General features: G+C 57.0%; 1 protein-coding gene across 6 annotated transcripts in view; it reads right to left on the minus strand.

The window, feature by feature from the left end:
- Positions 1-21840, minus strand: part of MAPK8IP3 (mitogen-activated protein kinase 8 interacting protein 3) — a 47927-nt gene that overhangs the window by 22808 nt on the left and 3279 nt on the right. For 5 of the 6 annotated variants that reach the window (XM_047097967.1, XM_047097969.1, XM_047097968.1 and 2 more), the window contains exons 2-5: positions 9128-9248; positions 7801-7871; positions 7479-7570; positions 1004-1148 (exon numbers count right to left, since the gene is read on the minus strand). In XM_047097967.1, coding sequence (XP_046953923.1) covers positions 1004-1148; positions 7479-7570; positions 7801-7871; positions 9128-9248 — 429 coding nt within the window. The remainder of the gene's footprint in view (positions 1-1003; positions 1149-7478; positions 7571-7800; positions 7872-9127; positions 9249-21840) is intronic. The other variant, XM_047097965.1, reaches the window with a different exon arrangement.

Below are 21840 nucleotides of genomic sequence, written 5' to 3' on the forward strand. Positions count from 1 at the left end.
CAGTGGCATAGCCAGGCTCTGCCGGGGGGGCGCACCTGGCCCCCCAGGCCCCTGCCCTTCTGCCCCACCCCCCCACACGGGCAGGTCCATTAACAGGTGGGCCGGCACCCAGGTCAAAGGTCGCAGAGACATGCTCAGTGTCTGCAGCAAAAGCAAAAGCGAGTGGGGTCACTTGGTGACAGAACGGGCAGCTTGCAGCCACCTCCAGCAGTCAAGCTGGACGCCCAGGGACGAATGGACAGTCAGCCACAAGCTGCGGCAGGGAGAAGCTCCACAAGTTCAGGCCCCACAACCGCCAGCCCGCCCCAGTCCAGAGGCCCAGGGGCTTGGCCTTCCACAGGCACCTCCAACAGCCTCTGCGGAAAGGGCACCAGGCCTGGGTCGCCTCCTCCAGCCCTGGGGGTGGCATCCTTACCTGGCGATGGGGCCACAGCCTGTCTGGTGAAGGCAGGCTGAGCTCACAGACCGAAACCGGCAGCACGTGACCAGGGGCCCTGAATCAGTCCCTGCCCCTGGCTTTCTCGGGGACCCCGCTGAGGCGTGCACTCCCCAGATAACTGCACACACCCAGGACAGCCATCTCCCCAGACTCGGAGACCCAGAAGTCAGGAGCACAGTAAGGACAGTCTAGAGGAGAAGAGGCCGACCCCTCACCCTGGACTTCCCCGCAACTGGCGTGCAAACCTCAGATGCTAGGAGGACGGCACGTTTTGGGCCGGTGTCCAGTCTGGCCACGGGGCTCATGCTTTGGGGCGAGTTGAGGAGCAGACGTGGTTGTGCCCCCAAACAAAGGGTCAGCTCAGCCCTGGCCTGAGGCCCACGCCCCCCAGAGCAGTCCTTCTCTCCAGCTCGGACGCCCCTCCGCGAGAGGCCCTGCGAACCCAGGGGCAGCTGCAAAGGGTTGGCCGCAAAGACAGCTTCCTGAATGAGCATGGGACGATGCGGGGACGGGACGGGGGAGAGGAGACGGGGGGACCCTCACTCCACGGCACGGCTACAAAACCTGGTAGCTGGAGCTCAACTGCAGCTGGCCGAGGTCACTCAGGTGCCAGTGGTCCCCCGCAGGCACGAGCTTGCCCCCCATCTGTGCACGTACCATGCCGTCGGCCAGGGGGAAGACGTTCAGAGAGGTGGGGCGCTCCTTCCTGCTGAAACATGAGGGAGAAAGGAAGGAAGTGCACATTAGAGGTGGCTCACCACTCGAGAACGGGACTCGCTCTGGACACGCAGGGGCCTGCTCTGAGGGAGCGGGGTCCTGGGTGGGGGCACAGGGGTCGCCTGCCCCGAGTTCCTCTGGAACCAAACGCGGTCTCATGTTCAGGGGAACCTGGGCTGTCCTGCGGGCCTGTGTGATACTTCCTTGTTTCACCGTGACTCACGTTTGGTGATTTCGGTCTTACACCCGCTATGTGCACTAAGAAGTCCCACGGGGGAGCCAGCAGCAGGCCCCCTGGCAACGTGGCCGCACAGAGCGCTCCCGGGGGGAGACTTTATGATGGCGGTCTTTCCTATAGGTGGCGCAGCGTGCCTGCTTGTTGCTGTCGGCCCTGCGTCTGTGTCCTGCGGCCAGACAGAAGGGATCGACCTCTTCGCTCTGTACTTCGCTCCCTGTCCCCCAACCCGCTCCAATGTTCCTTCATGAGATCTCACTGCAAAACGTCAGAACCGACGTGTGCAGAGTGAAGAGGGGCTCCGTCCTCCTGTTGGGTGTCAGTGTCCTTGACAGCCCGAGGGGGCCCCTTTCTCCCACTCCACGCAGTTATTCCTGGTCATCATGGAGCAAAGACCCCAGAGGGGAGTTCTTTTAAAGGTGTGCCAGGAGACAGGGATGAAGCCAGGATGAAGCCGAAAGCTGCCTGCCAAGTTCAGTCCCCAGGGGACGTTCCATTGGGGGCTTCTGATTGGATCCTGGGTGGCACACAGCCCAGGCCGGCCCATGCATGCCCTGCCCCGGGGCAGACACACCACACCCGGGAGAAGGTGGTCCACTCGATAGCCCGTGCTGCCCAGAGCTGTTCGGGCCAAGAATTAAAGCCCCCGCACCACAGCATCTCACGCTTGGAGCCTGACCCCCAGAGAGTGTGGTGGGAGGAGTGGCGGGGGGCTTCTGCAGAGTTCCCCAACGGCCGGGTCCAGAGGCTGGACTGTTCTGGAGAGAGAAGACAGGCAGCTTCTTGCGGTGCTTGGAGGGTGCAGGTGACAGAGAGGAGACGTGAGGCCGTCACCCCTGATGTGAACTTGCTGCAGCCGGGCAGGGGCTTCGTGAGGCCTGGCCCTGGGAAGTGGGGGGGGAGGCTCTCTGGCCGCGGCCAGGATGAAGGAGAAAAACACGGGGTCTGAGTTGGAGTCCTGCTTCGTCCCCTTTGAGGCCGGCTCGTGTGTCCTATTCAGCAAGACGCTGCCTCCCCTGGACCCGCTGAGACCTGGCTGTGCCGTCCCAGAGTCAGTCTGTGGCAGGGACAGAACCAGAGGAGTGGAGTGCTCCCGGGGGCTGCACCCTTCAGGGCCTCTCAGGAAGCTGGTTTCCCGTGGACGACCTCAGGGGCCTCACGCAGCCCTCGTCACCCGTGACAGAGGACGCGTCCTCAGGCGTGTCTCAGCTGCTCACGTGAGAGCTAGAGACTCAGATCTTAAGAAAGACATCAGGTTAGCAAGCTCGGAGCCTGCAGGTCCATCAAAACCTCAGCAAGCCTGAGGCTCAGCCGGTGCTCAGGCTGCCTCCAGCCAGCAGCCCGTCACGCCCCCCTGCCACGCCCAGGTGTCTGGGAAGGCAGCGGCCGCCACACGGTCAGCACATCCCCAGAGGAGGGGCCTGGTCTCAGGCCACAGCGGCCAGGCTCGCAGGAATGCCCATCGCCTGCCCTTCCCCCTCGGGCCCCCGGGGCCAACGTGGGGATCCCTCTCCTCAGGCCTGGCTCCACCTCCGGAGAGATGCAGAGTGGGTCCCTGGGCCCCAGGTGGAGGGCAGCGTGTAAGCATCCCGCCTCGGAGGACACGTGTCCCCCACTTCCATGGCTCTGTGCACAGACGTGCCTCGTGAGCAGTCAGGCCGCTCTCTTGCAAGGGCGTCCTCCCTGGGGACCCAACATCATCTCCTCTCTCTGCTCCTCACACAGCCACGGGCAGCCGGGTCCACAGTCCCCTGGGCACGTGCTGGGCACTGCCCACCTGTGGCCCAGACCTGTCCAAAGCTTGGCCGCTTCAGAAGCCGCAGCCCTAGGGAGTCACACCGCCTGCAGAGGTCAAGCTGCCCGCAAGGGTCACGGTCACACAGCGGGCTCTGGGCCCAGAATTGGGAGCGACGGTGAGTCCAGGACCGTGTGACACCAGAGCACAGGGTCTCCAGCCCTGCCCGGCCGGGTCCAGCGCGGCGGACCCAAGGTCTGATCTGAGAACAAGGTGGATGCTTGCCGGGCAGGGCCCCTGCACCACCACCTGGTCTGGGGCTGGCTCGGGAACCCGGGCCCAGCCCACTGCCGCCTCTCCATGGCCTCTGAGCGCCACATCCAGACTCAATGATCGGTAACACTGCTGCGAAGAGCAGGGCGAGGACCAGCCCTGCACCTGTAATTAAGAACCACTGGCCGGACTGACTCTCCCGAACCCCAGGGCACCCCGAGCGCTCCGCGCAACAGCGCGGACGCTGCCCCGGGCTTTACCTTTTCCTCCACGACTGGCGAGGACTGCAGGGCAGCGACAGACAAGGGCCAGCACACAGCGGCAACAGCACAGAGGGCGAGACGAGAAGACAGTATTAGAGGGCAGAGGTCAGGAGCTCAGGTCACACGTGCTCACATGGAGGGTGAGTGTGCGGTGCGGGCCAACGGCCAGGCACCCCACTCTGGACTTCCCTCCACAGGAACAGACACGTGGAAACACGCAGACATCTGCACACGACAGACACACAACACAGACACATGACCCTCTCCGCTTCACCGAGAGGCCCCCAAGTGGGGCCTGCGCAGGCGAACAGGTTGCACACATACTCTGCACAGGGAGGAGGGCGAGTGCCGTCTGGCACACGTGGGCACGTGGGGATGGAGCACGCGTCACACATACCCTAACCTGCGTCTCTAAAGACACACAGACTAAGAAGACCAAGCCAGGAGCGAAGAAAACGCCGGAGTAGGTTTTGCAGCGATCGGTGGCTCCCAGCACCGGCAGCCTCCAGGAGGGGCCAGAGAGACTGAACTTGGAAGCTGGGGCAGACGTACATCTGTCCCCAAAGGGCTGCGGCAGGAGAGGGACACCCTGGAGAAGCAGGTCAGGATGGTGGGGGGGGAGGGGCCTCCCCGGGCCCCCAGGTGCAGTAGCGCGGCAAGAGAAGGCTCACGCTTCCTGTTTCCACCTGCACTCCCTCTGGGAATGTGGGGTAGAGGCTGTTCACCCGGAAACAGTCCTGAGCAGTCAGACAGGCACAGTGCACCCTCAGAGAGTGTGGGCTGTGGGCACGCGATGCAGGAGAGGTGGCCGGTTTCGCGGGCTGCTGAGGAAGTTCAACGCCGAGGGGCCGGCTAGCAGGGCGATGGCGGCCGTGCAGACCCACAGCAACCCCCTCCACCCCCCACCCAGACAAGTGCCGCTCCGGCCATCACCAGGCAAGAGCACCTTCCTCTTCGTGGCCAGAGGGACCCGGCAGAGGCCGACCATATCCAAGGAGGTCTCGGCTGACAGCTCAGGTGCATTCTTCCTGCGAGTAGGACTCTCTCACACGGGTGGGGCTCTGGCTCAGGAACGTTTGTTAACGGACTGCTGACGGCCTAGAGACCATGGTGACTACATACCCCTCGACCGTGGGGTTTCCTTCTAGTAGGATCAAATCAGGGAGAAGAGGCTCGGCGGATATCCGCACCAGAGCCCCTCCCTCTCCTGGACAGCCGCCAGGTCCGTGTTACAAAAGAAGGGGCTCCTGTGGGCTCTTGCCAGAGTCCCCCCTCGCCCCCACCGAGGGCGGTACGGTCTACACCAACAGGAGGTGGACTGTCAGCTGAACGGAAGACACCCGTTCCTTGCTGAACAGGTTGTGGGGCTGCTTATGACCATCCTGGGGCCCGAAGGGAGGAGAGCGCACAGAGCTTCCACAAACGGCCGTGGGGCCTCGGAAGGGACCCTAGACGGGACCCTGTGAGCCGGCCCCTCTCGAGTTTGAGTCTTGACCAGCAGAAGGGTGGCACCCGCAACGGGCTGGAGCCCAGTTCCGACACCAGGGAGGCTGGAGGGCCTGGTGCCGTGCTCCGTCCAGACTGGCTCAGGGTCGAGGGAGCCACAAGACACGCGGGAGAGCAGGTTCCCAGACCAGGTCCTGCGTCCGGCGCACACGGAGACATCCACGGAAAGCAACCCCATCCTGCAACCGTGGGGCCTCTTCCACATCCAGGAAGAAACTGAGGCCTGACCCGGCCCCCGGTGACGGCCAGGATGCTCGGTGCCCGGCTTTGTAACTTGCGCGGCTTCTGCTTTTGGCTGAGCCTGCGTCATCCTGAGGTTCTGCGCATCCCTGGGGCCCAGAGTGCTGACCCCTCGTAGAACCCTGCACGCTCATGGCCTCCAAGTCCTGAATTCAGAAGTCACACCTTCCCGGTTTCTGGGAAAACTGGGCCCTTCTCCCTGGGCTCTCTCCTTTGTGACCTTTGAGGTGCTCCTGTCCTAAAGGAGGCTGGCAGGGAAACAGCCTGAAGGTTCTGGAATGCTGCAGCTCTCAGGAACTGGCCACGAGCCCAGCGCTCATCAGAGATGCCCAAACAGCCCAGCTGCTTCAGCCCCAGCCCAGACTGCCCTGACCAACTCCCCACAGAAAACAACACAAAGACCCCTGCCCCAGGTTAGCATTCAAGTGCCGCTGCTCAGAAATCTTCCCGGCACCTCTGAGTGCAGGAGTGAGGACCTCACAGCGCACTCAAGAGAAAATCTCAGCCGTGAACCAGTAGCTTGCAAGATCGCTATATCCCACCTTCAGACATCTGTGACCCAGAAACAATACCTACAGAGTTCTGTCACTCAAACCGTTCGGTCCGTATGCCCTCACTACCTGGTGCTGACTCAGCTAACGAACAGCACAGCGTGTGACACCTCCCTGGGGCGTGAGAATTCACTGCAGGGAAGCGTCCTCAAGGGCCGGCGCCCCCGCTCCCCGCGAGAAGCAGGGGGGCTGTGAAAAACAGGCTGACCGTCCCCGCACCTCCTTTCCTAGGTCCTGCTAGGCCTTCTGCACATGCGTGCTCGGTGTTTCTGTTTTCAAGTCAGACGCCTCTAGCACAGGATACAACAGCTCTGCCCGCTGGTAAAGACCGCGGTCGGCAACGGTCACAGCGGCAGGGCCCGAGCCCTCCCGTCTGCGGCGTGACCCATCGAAGAGGCGGGCACGGAGAAAGCTTTCGCAGCCAGCAAGGGCTTCATGCGACGTGACCATGACTTGAGGCCTTGGCCTGCAGGAATGACGGGCCACCGCTGGAAATGGACCCATCACCAAGCTCGATCTGGGGGACCTGGGATTCCAACCTCCGGCCCCTCCTCCGACCTACTAGAGACTTGGGACTTCTGTCCCGGCCCACCCGGCCCAGGTCCGTAACCTGGGTCTCCCCAGGCCAACTCCCTCAAGTTGCCGACACCCTCGGGAAGTTTGCTGACAGTCCGCTCCTTTGGGCCTTATCCCGACCGAAGGGCACAGAGTGGGGAGAAAGCAGCTGGCCTCGGCAGCCTCTCTCCACCCGCCAAATAAAACCAGCGGAGCTCCTGGACTCACACCAGCGAGGGCCTCTGGATCTGCTGGTGCCACCCTGGCCTGCAGTAAGAATGTGGCTCCACGCGGCGGTCACCGGGCTGTCTAGGCCTCTTCCCCACCCACGCATCAGTGCTCGTGATTCGAGGTAGTTAAGGCCCACAGTCACGGAGACCTGGATTAGCGAATGAGACACACGCGCCTCACAGAGATCAGCACCTTCGTTCCTGACTCCTCCTGGGAGATTCCACTTGCTATGTTTTACAAAGGAGAAAATGGGGTGCGGAAGAGGCTGCTCCAGGACAGGGGCCAGAGCTGGGCTTCCGACGTCCCTGAGCGGCCCCGGTCCGGGCGTCCCACACAACACTGCACCGCCCCGCCCGCCTCCACACTCTGGGCGTCTCTGCACCTGTCTGTGCGTGACCCCAGAAGCCCCACGAGTGTCGACGGGAGGCCACAGGCAAGTTTTAGTGAGTAGGTGGGTCCAGAAACAAGGCCCTGAGATGATCAGGAACGGCCACCCCATTATCCCAGGGCCTTTGTAATCGCACATGGCCAGCAGGAGGGCCACCCCGTTCCCCCGGAACCGACTCGGGCACCAGGGGCTCGGGCGGGGCACGTTCCTGCTCCAGCCACGCACCCCGGCCAGGAACCCGAGTCAGGGAGAAGCAGCTCTCCAGAGCGCCCTCTGCCCTCCCGGCCCAGGCACCTCGGGGATGAGGGAACCAGAGAGCCTGCCACCTCCAGCTTCCCGCCTTACCTCCTCCCGGGCAGGCTGCCCTCGGTTTGGCTGTTGCCCCCAACCTGCTGCATCTTGGACCTCTCGATATGTTCTACGTAGGTCTGGATCATCTGTGGAGGAGGAGGCTGCCATGTGAGTCATTCCCACTGACCCCAGCCCCTCTCCCCTCCTCTAACTGTGGTACTTTCCAGGCCCGCTGTGCTCCGACAGCAGTAAAAACGACGCTCGCGAAAGGGAGTCTGGCCAGCACGTGGCTAACCGCTTTCCGGCTGGGGCAGGAGAAACCGGAAGTAAAGGCCAGAAGCCTCGCACGGCTGCCGGGCCGCGGGCGGGCACCCACCTCGGTGTGTCGCTGGTGCAGGGCGTTGTACTCCTTCTTCATCTCGGACTCTCTCTCCTCCAAGCGGGAAACTAGAAAACACAGCCGCCGCGTGTCAACGGCACAACCCGCATCTCCACGCCCCCTCACTTCCCCTCCGGGCTCGGCACGTGGGCAGAGGGTCCCAGGACAAACTGACGCCTGGTGCAGAGGGCCGCCCTCAGGAGAGAACGCCGGGGCCGCCAGAAGGCAGGTCCTGGCTGGTCTGGGCGGCGCCTGGTGTGCTCAGTCCTGCCACGAGGAGAACCAGGGTGCCTGAAGCTCGGCCACGGGCGACTGGCTGCGTCTGAGCTGGCCGACGGCCCCCGAGACGGAGTCAGGTGCAGACAGGACTCCAGCAAGTGGCTTGTACAAGGGGGCAGAGTTCATACGTGAGTAGCCTCCGTGCCGAGGCAAAGAGCAGAAGACATCTGAAATGTGGGACGGGACACACAAGTGTCCCTTACACGTACCAAAGGCTGCAAAGACCACGCCGTGACCTGCCACCTCCGGGCACGGGGGTTCCCCCTGAGTTGACAATCCCTGCCCCTCAGCAAGGGCCTACTCTGGCCGCGAAATGCAGGGAAGTCACCCGAGTGCCCCACTGGCCTGCTGGGGAGCTCACGAGGCAGCCAGGCACCCTGCACCTGTGCCCCACCGAGCAAGCGTGCGGCCAGGACACCTTCCGCCTGTGGCCCTCTGTTCAAACTTCAGCTGTGTCCTTTCTCCGTCACGAAAACTTCTACTCGTGGGTCACCATAACGTTGACTTTTAAACAAAGACTTGTGAAAACCGAAACAATGCTTCTTATAACAACCCTCTTCCAAAAGCACTCCATTGCCCCTGCATGCAGGGGACACGGTGATCCTGCAGGCCCCCGGCCAGCCCGGCACCCCCAGGCAGGGCCACGCCGGCGGGCTCCCTCAGCAGGCCTGGCCTCCCGACCACCCAACAGCGGCGTCCCCTCGGTGCCACGCAGACAGGGGCCCGCACCTCACGGGAGCTGTAACCCAAGGGGTCACACGGGATGGCGCGCTGGCCCAGTCTGGCTAGGACTGCAGCCTGAAGCCAAAATGCTTTGTCATCAAAGGAGCCTCGTTTACTTATTTCCACAATCGGAGGCTGATTACGGGAAACGCGTGGCAGCGTAAAGAGGTAAGACAAAGGGTAGGGCGAGTGACAGTGCGGGTAGAATATGGCTGTCCCGGGCTCCCTCGCTCTCCTTTCATCAAAGGCTCTCAACAGCTGGGGCCAGCCTGGGAACAACAGACACATTCAAATGCCGGTCCCCCTCTGGCGGGCCACTTACTCTGATCCGCGTAGTTCTTGGCCTTCAGTTCCAGCTGGCGGGTCTGAAACTCATAATGTTCCACCTGGATTTGCAGCTCCTTCTTCTCCTGTTCCAGGGCATCTTCAAACTCGATGAATTTCTACACGCGGGAGGAGAAACAGAGCAGGCGTCGTGAACGCGGGATGCCAGGCGACAGCAGCCTCTCACAGAGGGGTCAAAGGCTTCCGGGACCGACATTCACAGGCTCCCGAGGCCACACGGCCTGTCACCCTCAGGCAGCAAACCCCGACACACGGGGGCCCCTGAGGAGGGGCCAGAGTTTCCCAAGAAACCTTCGGTGTGCATGGGGGGCTCCGTCGGTTAAGCATCAGACTCTTGATCTCCACTCAGGTCATGGTCTCACGGTTGATGAGTCTGAGCCCTACGTCCGGCTCTGCACTGATGACAGAGGCTGCTTGGGGTTCTCTCTCTCGTCTCTGTCCCTACCCCGCTTGTGCTCTTTCTCCCTCTCTCAAAATAATAAATACCCTTATTAAAAAAAAAAGGGGGGGGGCTCACGCCTGGTTTAATGTTCTGCTGTTGCCATCCTGCAATTCCTACTAGTATTTGAACAAGGGACCCCACAGTTCCATTTCCACACTGGGCCCCACAAGTCGGGTACCTGGTCCTTTTGCAACAGAGTGACGTTACTCCTCTCGATACCACAACACACCTAAACGAGGTCAAGTCTACTTGGCTCTTCATCTGTATTCCCATTGCCACTCAGTTCAGGAAGCCATCACTACTGGAATAACCAGCAATGGAGATCGGTCTTGGGAATCTTTCCCTTACATGCTAATAGCTAAGCAAAATTACCATCAAATCAAGTGAAAAGAAAGCACTTTGGAAAAAAAAAAAAAAAAAAAAAAGGACAATTCTTGGGACTCCCGGGTGGCTCAGTCAGTTAAGCGTCTGACTCTTGATTTCCGTTCAGGGCAGGATCTCAGGGTTCATGGGATTGAGCCCCGCATCAGGCTCTGTGCTGACAGTGTGGAGCCTGCTTGGGATTCTGTCTCCCTCTCTCTCTCCCCCTCCCCTGCTCACACTCTGTCTCTCAAACAAACATCAAAAGCAAATGATTGCTACCAACAATTACATGACACGCAAATTCGTGAAGCGTTCCCTATTTTTGTGTTGTATGGAAACCAATTTGACAATAAATTTCATATTAAAAAAACAAAACATAACAAGCCTAGTAAAAATAAATAAATTACAATTCATTTGAAAAACAAAAAGCGATTTCGTTTGTAGGAAGCAGGAGTAACAGCTACGTTAACACATGAAGAGTTTCTCAGAAGATGGGAATACAGGGGTGCCTGGGTGGCTTCGCCGGTTAGGTGCCCAACTTCAGCTCAGGTCACGATCTCATGGTTCCTGGGTTCGAGCCCCGCGTCGGACTGTGTGTATTGGCAGCTCAGAGCCTGGAGCCTGCTTCAGATTCTGTGTCTCCCTCTCTCTCTGCCCCTCACCAGCTCACATGGTCTCTCTCTCTCTCTCTCTCAAAAATATACAAACATTTAAAAAAAATTTTTTTTTAAAGAGATGGGAATATAAAACTGATGGCTGGTTTTGGGTTTCGGGCATCTGGAAGAGTGCTGGAATAACTGCACCCAGGACCCAGTGGCTCAAGGCCTTTGTGTCCCAAGCCGACTTGTCAGTGCCCAGCGGGAGAGGGCGGGAACCCCGGGGGAGGGGCAGACAGGCGCCCCAGGAGCAGGAAAATACACGCTGATAGTGCGGCTGCGCACAAAATACAAGTCAGTTGTTCTGTGTGCTTGGGACTGAACCAGTGTGTGAAGAATAAACTGTTGTTAACAGACTGATAAGGATATTTTTTAAACTGGGTAATTTTAATTCCCATTACTTAAAAAAAAATTATGGGGCGCCTGGGTGGCGCAGTCGGTTAAGCGTCCGACTTCAGCCAGGTCACGATCTCACGGTCCGTGAGTTCGAGCCCCGCGTCAGGCTCTGGGCTGATGGCTCAGAGCCTGGAGCCTGTTTCCGATTCTGTGTCTCCCTCTCTCTGTCCCTCCCCCGTTCATGCTCTGTCTCTCTCTGTCCCAAAAATAAATAAACGTTGAAAAAAAAATTAAAAAAAAAAAATTATGTTGGGGCGCCTGGGTGGCTCAGTCGGTTAAGCATCCAACTTCGTCTCGGGTCACGATCTCATGGTTTGTGGGTTCGAGCCCCGCGTCGTGCTCTGTGCTGACAGCGCAGAGCCTGGAGCCTGCTTCGTATTCTGTGTCTCCTCCTCTCTCTGTCCCTCCCATGCTCATGCTCTGTCTCTGTCTCTCAAGAATAAATAAACATTAAAAAAAATTTTTTTTAAATTATGAAAATAATGAAACGTAGGGGCGCCTGGGTGGCTCAGTCGGTTGAGTGGGCAACTCCTGATTTCGGCTCAGGTTATGAGCCCAGGGTCGTGGGATGGAGCCCCACGCTGGGCTCCATGCTGAGTGTGGAGCCTGCTTGGGATCTTTCTTTCCCTCCGTCCCTCCCTGCTCATGCTCTCTACCCCTCTCTCAATTTAGAAAAAAAAAGAGAGAGAGAGAAAACAATGAAATGTAAACAACATGTGCTTTTGTAGGAAAATCAGGTGAGAGCGTGAAGTAAAAAGAAGGCTATTTTCAAGAAACCACAATTCTACCCTCTGGAGTCGGTTTAAGATTAGGAGGTGTTCTTCCAGATGTGTGTGGGTGTGGGTGCACAGGGCAGACGCGCAATCTCTTGTACGCAGGGTCGCGTGGCCTGATTTACTCGGTGGCTTCGGGTGGAGCTTCTTTCTACATCCAGAAACACTCTACCACCTCCGCCGTGAGAAGCGGGGCGTGCAGAGCAGATTCCGTCCCGTGGATTACCCGCTGTCGGGGCTTCCGGGCTGCTCGCACACGCCCGTTATTGGGGTCACCGCCCGCGCAAAGGCACGATGGCTACCTGCTCTCGAAGGCTGTGGTCGCACTCGGCTGACGACCCTTCGGCAGGGTCGCCCAGCTCCGGCTCCTCCGGGGCTAGGGCAGCAGCCCTTCCCAGAGCCCCCCCGCTGCCTCGGAACAGAGCTTAACCAGAATGCTGCCAGCCGCATGCGTGGGAAAGCGACCGGCCACGATCGTCCCGGCTTTCAGTTCCCTGCTGACTCTGCTAGTGAACATTTTCCACAAACTGACCGGGTACATACTGCACCTCTTCCACGAGCAGCTCGCTACATCCTGGCCCAGCGTCCTACGACCGTGTCCCCGCTGCTCTCCGTGATCTGCAAGGACATCTACTGTGCCTGCTCGAGTCTGTCTCACAGGCTACAGACGCGCCCCAGGACGCGGCTGGGTGCGCACACTGTGCAAGTTGACTTAATGGTCTCTCCTGTCCCGTTGCTTTGAAATGCCACCTTTATCACAGGCAAAACCCCAGTAGAGATTTCGGTCTGTCTGTGAGCCAGTACCAGGGGGCTTTCTGAACGTGGACTGTTAACGTTACCCTTCAATACCTATTCCACACTCATCCTCTCAAGTCCCCTTTCAACGTTTTCTTGGTTATTCCCACTTGCTCATCCTTCTAGAGTGGAGCTTCTTTCTACATCCAGAAACACTCTACCACGTCCGCCGTGATAGAGCACCGTCTGGAGTCACTTCTGTATTTATTTTTGAAGAAGCAGTTTCCCTGTCTCTAAGCACCAGCTCTCTGCACCTCGGGAAGGGGTCCCGGTTTTTGGTGACCAAGTCCTCAGGGCTGGGATGAAGAGAAAAGTCATCACGAGCCCGTCAAGGGCTGTCTGACAGAAGACGGAAAATTCTCCCTTCCTTTACACCGACCCCACCCGGGGCCAGTGGCACCACTGTGGTTACACACAAAGAAGGGGCCACGTCGTGACAACCGCCCCGTCTCTATTTCGTCATGTGTTACTTGCACTTGACATGTGGAGACCAGCTAAGGGATTTCCAAACTAAAGACCGTGTCAGAAAGCTGTCCTTCCCAGGTTCTTACGAAGCTCAAGACAGACTTTAAGTGTATCCTGATAGGTGATGATTAAAATTTTTTAACGTCTATTTTTGAGAGACAGAGAGCAAGCAGGGGAGGGGCAGAGAGAGAGGGAGACAACAGAATCCAAAGCAGGCTCTAGGCTCTAAGGTGTCAGCACAGAGTCTGACGAGTGGCTCGAACCCACGAACCATGAGATCATGACCTGAGCCGAAGTCGGACGCTTAACTGACTGATCCGCCCAGGAGCCCCCCCGACCCCCGATAGGTGATCATTAAAATCAACCTAAGTGCCAGTGCCAGAAAGCTTTGCCATGGGACACAACCACCGACGTGTCTGCAGATTCCCGATGAAGCCAGCCCCGAACCAGACCACAGCAGAAGTCCTCTGACCTTGACATGTTACGGCTTTCAGCGTCGGGAAGGATGGAGACACTGACCAGGAGCAAGCACCAAGTGAAGCTATGAACACGGGCATCCTTAAGGCCAAAGGCGAAGGGCACGCAGGGGGCAGGGACACAGAGCCCACGGTGGGTAAGCAGGGCATCTGTGGTTCTCGGGCTGCGTGGAGCCCTGTGCCCAAGGAATGGCCCTACGGGGCGGGAACCGCTCCATCCTTAGGGATGGGTCTCTTCCACCCTCTCGCACCCCTGCTCAAAGGCGCGTGGGCGCTCACGTGGAGCAGCCTCTCGGGTGAGCCCAAGTGACCACCAGCAGATGTGAGGACCCCGGCCTCGGGCCCACGCTCTCCACGCTGGCTTCTGGACCACGGCGTGTGCGGCGGGGAGCCCCTGTTCCTGGGCTCCCTGACGTCGGCACCCTACCAGACAGAACCGACTGGGGGCCCCGCAAGGCCTCCGGGTCTGTGACAGCATTACAGACACGACGTGGCATGGACAGCTTGCAAGAAATCCTCCTCTCTTCCCCTCTTGAAGGAATTATTTCAGTGCCATTAAGGTAACTCTGGTTAACAACAGCGCAAGCCCGCCATTCACCCGAAATAGAACACGCAATGGAATCTTCATCAAATATTAGAGGGAACAAATAACGTGGAGGAACAGTGCCTGGCCGAGACGCCATACGGAATCTTTGCGTTTTAGCAGGACACGCTCAGAGCTAGACTCGGGAAGAAGCGCACGTCATCTGGACAAGTGAGGGAGAAGGCAGGGGCGCCCTGGCTGGCAGCGAGCTCAAGAGAGAAGCAAGGAGGCTGCCAACCCCAGCTCCCCGGGCACAGGGGTGGGCCACGTGGGGGAGGGGCTGGTAGCAGGACACCGTATCATCTGGGTGAGCAAAGTCACCCCAAATTCAATAGATGGCTTCAAAAAAGCAGAAAATATTAAAAAAAAATTTTTTTAATGTTTATTTATTTTTGAGACAGAGCATGAACGGGGAGGGTCAGAGAGAGGGAGACACAGAATCTGAAACAGGCTCCAGGCTCTGAGCTGTCAGCACACAGCCCGACGCGGGGCTCGAACTCACGGACCGCGAGATCGTGACCTGAGGTGAAGTCGGCCGCTTAACCGACTGAGCCACCCAGGAGCCCCAGAAAATATTTTTAATTAGATACCACTTAGTTTAGATTTAAGGGAATCAAGATTTTTCAGTGCTGGCAGACAGGGTAGGGTGGAGAATAAGTAAAGTCTGTAAAGAAAATCTTCCAAAATTTTAAAAGTAGGATCTGACGAGGGGCGCCTGGGTGGCTCAGGCAGTTAAGAATCTGACTCTTGATCTCAGCTCAGGTCATGATCTAACGGTCTGTGAGTTCGAGCCCTACTTTGGGCTCTCGGCTGACAGGGTGGAGCCCTCTTGGGATGCTCTCTCTCCCTCTCTCTGTGCCCCTCCCCCACTCGCAGGAGCTCATATGCGGGCTTTCTGTCTCAAAATAAATCAACAAACATTAAAAAAAAAGAATCCGTGGGGCGCCTGGGGGGCTCAGTCAGTTGAACACCCGACTTCGGCTCGTGTCATGATCTTGCAGTTGACGAGTTCGAGCCCCGCGTCGGGCTCTGTGCTGACAGCTCAGAGCCTGGAGCCTGCTTCCGATTCTGTGTCTCCCTCTCTCTCTGCCTCTCCCCCGCTCATGCTCTGTCTCTCTCTGTCTCAAAAATAAAGATAAACGCTAAAAAAAAAAAAAAAAAAAAGAAAAAAAAAGAATCTGTTACAAAATAGGACTACAACTGACAAGAATAAAAATTTGATCATCAGCATTTGGGCTGTGTGGGTCTGCATGGTACCGAAGACACAAAAACAAAAATCTCCCACCTGAACCCACTCTACACATAGTAGCATCTCAGGCCCAAAGGTGTCCGGAAGGCGTGACTGCAGCAGAGTGAAAACTCGGTGTACGTGCTGACTATACGTACCACGGGTTTGAGTGCATTTGAAGTTAACCATCTGTCTAACCAAGTCTCCTCAAAATATCACGAAGCACAGGATAACGCACTGTGTTTACGGTCACTCTTGTGACAAGTCTTTTGAGCGCCCCAAAGAGCAAGGACCGGCCAACACACAGTTGAGGAAAACGCGTCCTATTCTCAGCATCTAGACATCAAACACCGAAGGCGCACTTCTAAATACCAAGAGACCACACAATTCTCTTTTTCGATTTGTTTTAAGGAGTCTGCCCCCTCTCTCCCATGAACAAACTGCTGTTTTATTTTATTTTATTTAATTTTTTTTCAACGTTTAATTTATTTTTGGGACAGAGAGAGACAGAGCATGAACGGGGGAGGGGCAGAGAGAGAGGGAGACACAGAATCAGAAACAGGCTCCAGGCTTTGAGCCATCAGCCCAGAGCCCGACGTGGGGCTCGAACTCCCGGACCGCGAGATCGTGACCTGGCTGAAGTCGGACGCCTAACCGACTGCGCCACCCAGGCGCCCCCAAAGTGCTGTTTTAAAGTGAAACTAGGGGCGCCTGGGTGGCTCAGTCGGTTAAGCATCCAACTTCAGCTCAGGTCATGATCTCATGGTCTGTGAGTTTGAGCCCTGTGTTGGGCTTTGGGCTGACAGCTCAGAGTCTGGAGCCTGCTTTGGACTCTGGGTCTCCCTCTCACACTCTCCCTCCCCTGCTTGCGCTGTCTCTCTCTCTCTCTCTCTCTCTCTCTCTCTAAAAAAGAAATAAACATTAAAAAAAAGTTAAACGCAACTTTGGTTTTCGAACTTGCTTTCAGGTGAATTTCAAGACACACACTGAAATAACCTGAGCGCGGGCTCTTTCTAACTCAGAACCAGAGAATTTCCTCAGTGTTCCATGGAATGAGGTCATTCATCCCAGTGTGTCCATAAAAGCAAAGGTAAGAAGTAAACCGACCTTTTGTGTCAAATATAAAATTAAAAACACAGCAGAAATCAGTATCCCTAATTCCCAGAACGTAAGTGAGATTATCAGGTAAACACTTTTTATAACGTAATCATTAATTCTGGCAACTTCCATAACACAAGGTTATTTTAATGGCAAAGTAAGTTAACATATTCAATCTAATCCTTCCCTCATATGTGTCCTTTAGGGCAGGGTCATACACAGGAAATAACTCAACTCTGGCTGGTTTGTTAGAAGAGAATCCAGGGGCGCCTGGGTGACTCAGTCAATTAAGCATCCGACTCCAGCTCTGGTCACGGTTCTCACAGTTCGTGGGCTGGAGCCCTGAGTCAGGCTCTGTGCTGACAGCTCAGACCTGGAGCTTGCTTCGGATTCTGTGTCTCCCTTGCTCTCTACCCCTCCCCTGCTCAACGTCTCTCTCTCCCTCCCAAAAATAAATAAACATTAAAAGAAAAAAAATGAACCCAACAGAAATCAAAGACCTTGTTTTTTTGCATCAGTCATCATTTAATTCCTTCTGGGGTGGTGCAGGGATAGAGTAGATTTCCAAAAAAGTCCTCTTTTTTGGACTTTTAGGCAGGCAGGGCAGTGAACAGTTGGGGTGCTGGGCACAGACTTCATGCACAGGGGGAGGCGCCCTTCTCCTGGAGGCTGACCCCCTGTACGGTGATGGCATTCGTGAAATGTTTACCGGGCTCTCCCTGGGGCGATGAATCCCTAAGACCTCACACCACAGATGTTCTTTTACAGCTTGCTTTCCAACGGTGTCACCACGTAGACCATGAAACGCAGTGCGGGCAGCGGGGCAGAGCAGCCGGGAAGTTACCCCCAGGTACTGGCCCCCTGAGCCCGGTGGGGGGGGGCCCACAGGGTGAGAGAGGAAAGTGCGCTTTTGTATTCTGGTAGGACGCACACCTGTGGGGGGCCAGGCCGTGCAGGAATCCAAGAATCAGGCTGGATTCACAGAAAAAGCAGAAGTTTCTCACATTCATGTCACAGGGACCACTGGTTTAGCATCCGCCTGAACCGAACCCCAACAAATGGCGATGGTTTACTTCACGCTGACTTCCAAGGATTGGCAAGACAGGAAAAATATCTTTATTTTTATGTCTCAAAAAAGATTTTTAGGGGTGTGTTTACATACCAAGTATTAACATATACTTTATATGTTAAGTATATGCTATATAAAACACACACGCCAGATACACAAAATACCTGACGTGGGTGGTAACGTGGGACAGAAGGAAGGGAAGATAAAACTAAGAGCCTGACTGTCCCAGCCTGGGACAGATGGCCGAGTCTCTCTCAGGGGTGTGCCCGGCTCCTTGCACGTGCTTGCCCGCCCCGTTCGTACCCGGCCCCTGCTCCTGCGAGGCTGAGAGCACGCGTGCCAGGGGCACTCTGTCTGGCCGTTCCGTGGGCACAGGGGGCTGCTGTCTAGAGATGAACACGGCAGGCGTGACAGAGACACTGAGCCACACGCGTGAGCAGGCACCCACGGGCTTCCACAGTGCCTAGGAGGGGGCTGGGAAGGCCGGGGAAGGACCCATGAAGCAGCAGGGCATCTGGACAGCGGGCAGAGTTCCTGGGGACGGGAGCCCAGAGACTCTTATGAGAAGTGTTGCTTTGAACCTGTCGCTATTGACAATCAGAATCGAAACTTGCCAGCCTTTGCCCCACAAGGCCTCCCGAACAAGGGGTAGTCCTCGGGGACAAGGACCTGTCCCCACCTAACCTGGCATTCCCCAAATCTCCTGGCCATAAGAGGTGATGACTACGCGGGCTCCAAGTATCTGCTGTCAGCCACCCACTGCTCGTGGCCTCTCCTGGGTTCGGGGTGTCTCCCCAGGACCCCCGCAGGCAGGGGCTCCCGGGCTGGCCTGTCCCAAGCTACAGCAGCAGGGCCTTGGGCCGCGGACAAATGCACCTCCCCACTTCACCGGCACGGGCGGGACGGACAACGGGGCCGGCTCAGCAGTCAGGGGAGGGTACGGACAACACCTGCAAGAACCCGGATGAGTCTCAAAGTCATTACACAGAAAGACGCCGGACCAAAAAAAGACCAAAAAACTGCACGATTCTATTTATATAAAGTTCTAGAAAACGCAAACTAATCTACTGTGACGGAAAGCGGATCAGCGGTTCCCTGGGGGTGGGGGACGCAGGGAGAGGCCACTGAGGGGCAGAAGGAAACTTCAGGGATGGTGGCGACCATCGTCACCCTGACCGCGGGGACGGTTTCTGGGTGTGAACAGGTCAACACTCGCCACACTGCACAAACGCATACAGTGTAGCGCGTTGAAGGGAAGACGCAGCCGGGGTCCCAGATCTCCACCTGGGCCGTGACGCCAGCCATTTTGTGGGCGCTGGGGATTTCTCGACAGGTTCTTCCCAGCCTTTCGAGAATTCCCTCGCCTCCTGCTCTTTCCCGAACAGCTGCCATTCCTTTGTTGTTGCTTATGTCACAATATTTTGCTTTCGTCTGGTCTCCTGTGTCCAATCCTCCTGCTCTGGGTGCTCTCCTCTTTCGGACCACAATCACTGCCAGCGGCTCCCTTTCTGGCCCGAGGCTGTGTAAGGGGATGCCTCCTGCCTGCCCTGCCTGCTCTGCCTGCCCGGGGCGGGGCCGCTGATGCTGTGGCTGTTTACGGGAATTAAAGTGACATAAAGTAAAAACTCACTTCCCCTGTGGCCCGAGCCACCTGTGCAGTGTCAGTGATGCCATGTGGTCACTGGCTATTGAACCGGAGAGCTGCCCTGTAGACTCAGTGGTGGAGGCCTTGCCCTCCGGGAACTAGAAGGACGGTTGGGTGTGGTGTGCACTGAGGCAGAGGGAGGCCGCTTCCCTCATCCTCATGCGCAAGGGCGGAGCCCACTCCCGGGTAGGGTGGGCCGACTGGGGCGACAGGGCCCCTCCCTCTGGTCGGGCACTCATCCATCCAAGCACCCAGCATCTGGATGTGTCCACAAAGCCCCTGCGCCAGACGCTGGGGAAGCAGGGGTGCACGGGGACTGGAAGACCATGCAGAGGGGCAGCGTGGGGGGAGCAGAGCGTGGTGCAGGGAGCTGGCCAGAGTGAGGTGGGCCTGGCCGGTTCAAGCATGGGGGTGGGGTGTCGTCTCTGTCCATCTACCCACAGTAGTCCCGTCCCCACTTTTCACCCCGCATCCCGTGCCCCCACTGCACGGGAACATGGAGCGGCATCTCCCCCCGTACCTTCCCCCCCAGACCTAATCCCCAGAGCCTGCAGCCGAGCCTGGCACTCAGCGGGCTCTGGTGAACGAGGACACGGGTGGGTGCAGGCCCGGATGGGACGTGTCTTTGGAAAAGTCCCCTCTGGTGGAGGGGGGGCTGGGACAGGGAGAGAGGCTGGCAGGCCAGCGTGACGATGCCGACTGGAACCAGGACCGCGGCAAAGGAGACCAAAAAAGCACGGGAAACCTAAAGTCAGGCCACAAGAATGGCCAGGACTCAGTGAGTGTGGGGCTTGGGAGGTAACGTCCTGACCTTTCCCAGAGCACAGGAAACCCGTGCCCGAAAAGGCACATTGGCCCTGCCGCTGATGGCGCCCCTGGCTGTCCGCTGCAGCTCTGTGTTGGCACAGTGAACAGGCCATCCCGCCACCCTCACAATGAATGGGACCTGAGAGAGGTGCCTCCGCCCGACACCCATCTTGTACACAGCAAGGATTTCAGGGACCCCAGGAAATGCATGACGTCACCTCTGGGGGCTCTCTGCTGTCCTGAACCCGGTCACACGGTCACGTGAAAGCCAAACCGAGGAGCGTCCTGCAAAACCAGGGGCCTGTGACAGTCTCAAAAAGTAGAAAGCGAGGACCCGATCCAGGAGAGAGGACCAGCAGGACCCCGGAGTTGTTGGCAGAGTGCGGAGGAGGGATGGAGAGAGAGAAAAGCAGTGCAGGGGGCACGCGGGGGGCTCAGTCATTAAGCCTCTGACTCGTGGCTCAGGTCATGATCTCGCAGTTACAGTTGGTGAGACCCAGCCCCGCGTTTGGGATTCTCGCTTTCCCTCCCTGCGCCCTGCTACCGCGTACACGTGCCCTCTCTCTCAAAAATAAATAAACGTTAAAAAGTTTGCGAATAAAAAGAACAAGGTAGAAAAGTGCTCCTATTTGGGAATGTACGCAGAGTATTATTTGTGCACCCTCTATAAATGGTTCCAAAACAGCAAGTTTTAGAAAACTTAAAAATAAAAAACCCAGTGGGGTGCCTGGCTGGCTCAGCTGGTAGAGAATGTGACTCTTGATTTCAGGGGTTGGGAGTTTCAGCCCCGTGGGGGGGGGGAGGGGCAGAGCTCATTAAAAAAAATTAAATTAACACCATTAAAAAAACCCCCAGGTATTAACTTTAATTTAGCATCCGACTTCGCTTCAGGTCATGATCCCCCAGTTCTGGGAGTTCGAGCCCCGTGTCGGGGTTTTTGCTGGCAGCTCAAAGCCTGGAATCTGCTGCAGATTCTGTGTCTCCCTCTCTCTTTGTCCCTCCCATGCTTGTGCTCTCTGTCCCTCTCAAAAACAAACTGAAAACATTATAAACAAACAAACAAACAAACAAACATACATTAAAAAAGAAGCCCTCGCTTGGGAAGAACTCACACTAACTTGTTCCAGTCCTTGACCCCGCTGTCTACCGCCACCACCAGGCCCGGAGGGTTCCTGACACGGCAGGACAGGCAGGTGGCAGGGCTGTGGGCCCAGGGGCCAGCAGACCGAAGTGGGCACCTTCCACACGTTTGCTCTGGCCGGGCAATGCCCCAACCTGTCTGCACGTTTAAGGGCGATTCGGTGGTTCTCTGGGAGACTCAGGACAGCTACAGCGGGCCAGCCTTTAGAAGTAACCGGGAGAGGCAGTACTGGCCACTAAATCTTAATGGCTTTATCTAAAAAAAACCTTAAAGGCTTTTAAGAACTACTTTTAACATTACAACGTGGCTAAATCAGAAGATGACATGCCTTGTCCAAGCACCAGCGAATTTACTATTTGTCATCTGGGAAACAAGAAGAAAAGCTTCTGATTCAGTGCATTAATTCACTTATGAGAAGAGGCAAAATGATCGTCTCTACAGAGTGGATCCAGCTTAATCCTATCCAAATGTTCTCCCGAGAAATAAATTACTTTTACAGAACCAGAAACAGTTTGGGGCAAAACTTTCTTCCCGTTGGATGCCTTCCTTTGGTAGCACCAAATGCCGAGGCATCGGCACACGTTTCTCTGAAAGGGCATCCACTTGGTTGATTTGAATGAGTTGGGGGCACAACAAGTAGTCTCTTTAGGGTGAAGATGATTTTGATGCAAGTAACGGCTATCAAACTCACATCTGGCCGAAAAACGACTGTTTTTCCTCCTATGAACTACGTGCCTGAGCCCTGCCCTGCCC

The sequence above is a fragment of the Lynx rufus genome, unplaced genomic scaffold, assembly GCF_022079265.1.
Source record: "Lynx rufus isolate CCGP_SWC_20201006 ecotype Redwood Valley unplaced genomic scaffold, mLynRuf1.p SCAF_43, whole genome shotgun sequence".
Taxonomy (NCBI): domain Eukaryota; kingdom Metazoa; phylum Chordata; class Mammalia; order Carnivora; family Felidae; genus Lynx; species Lynx rufus.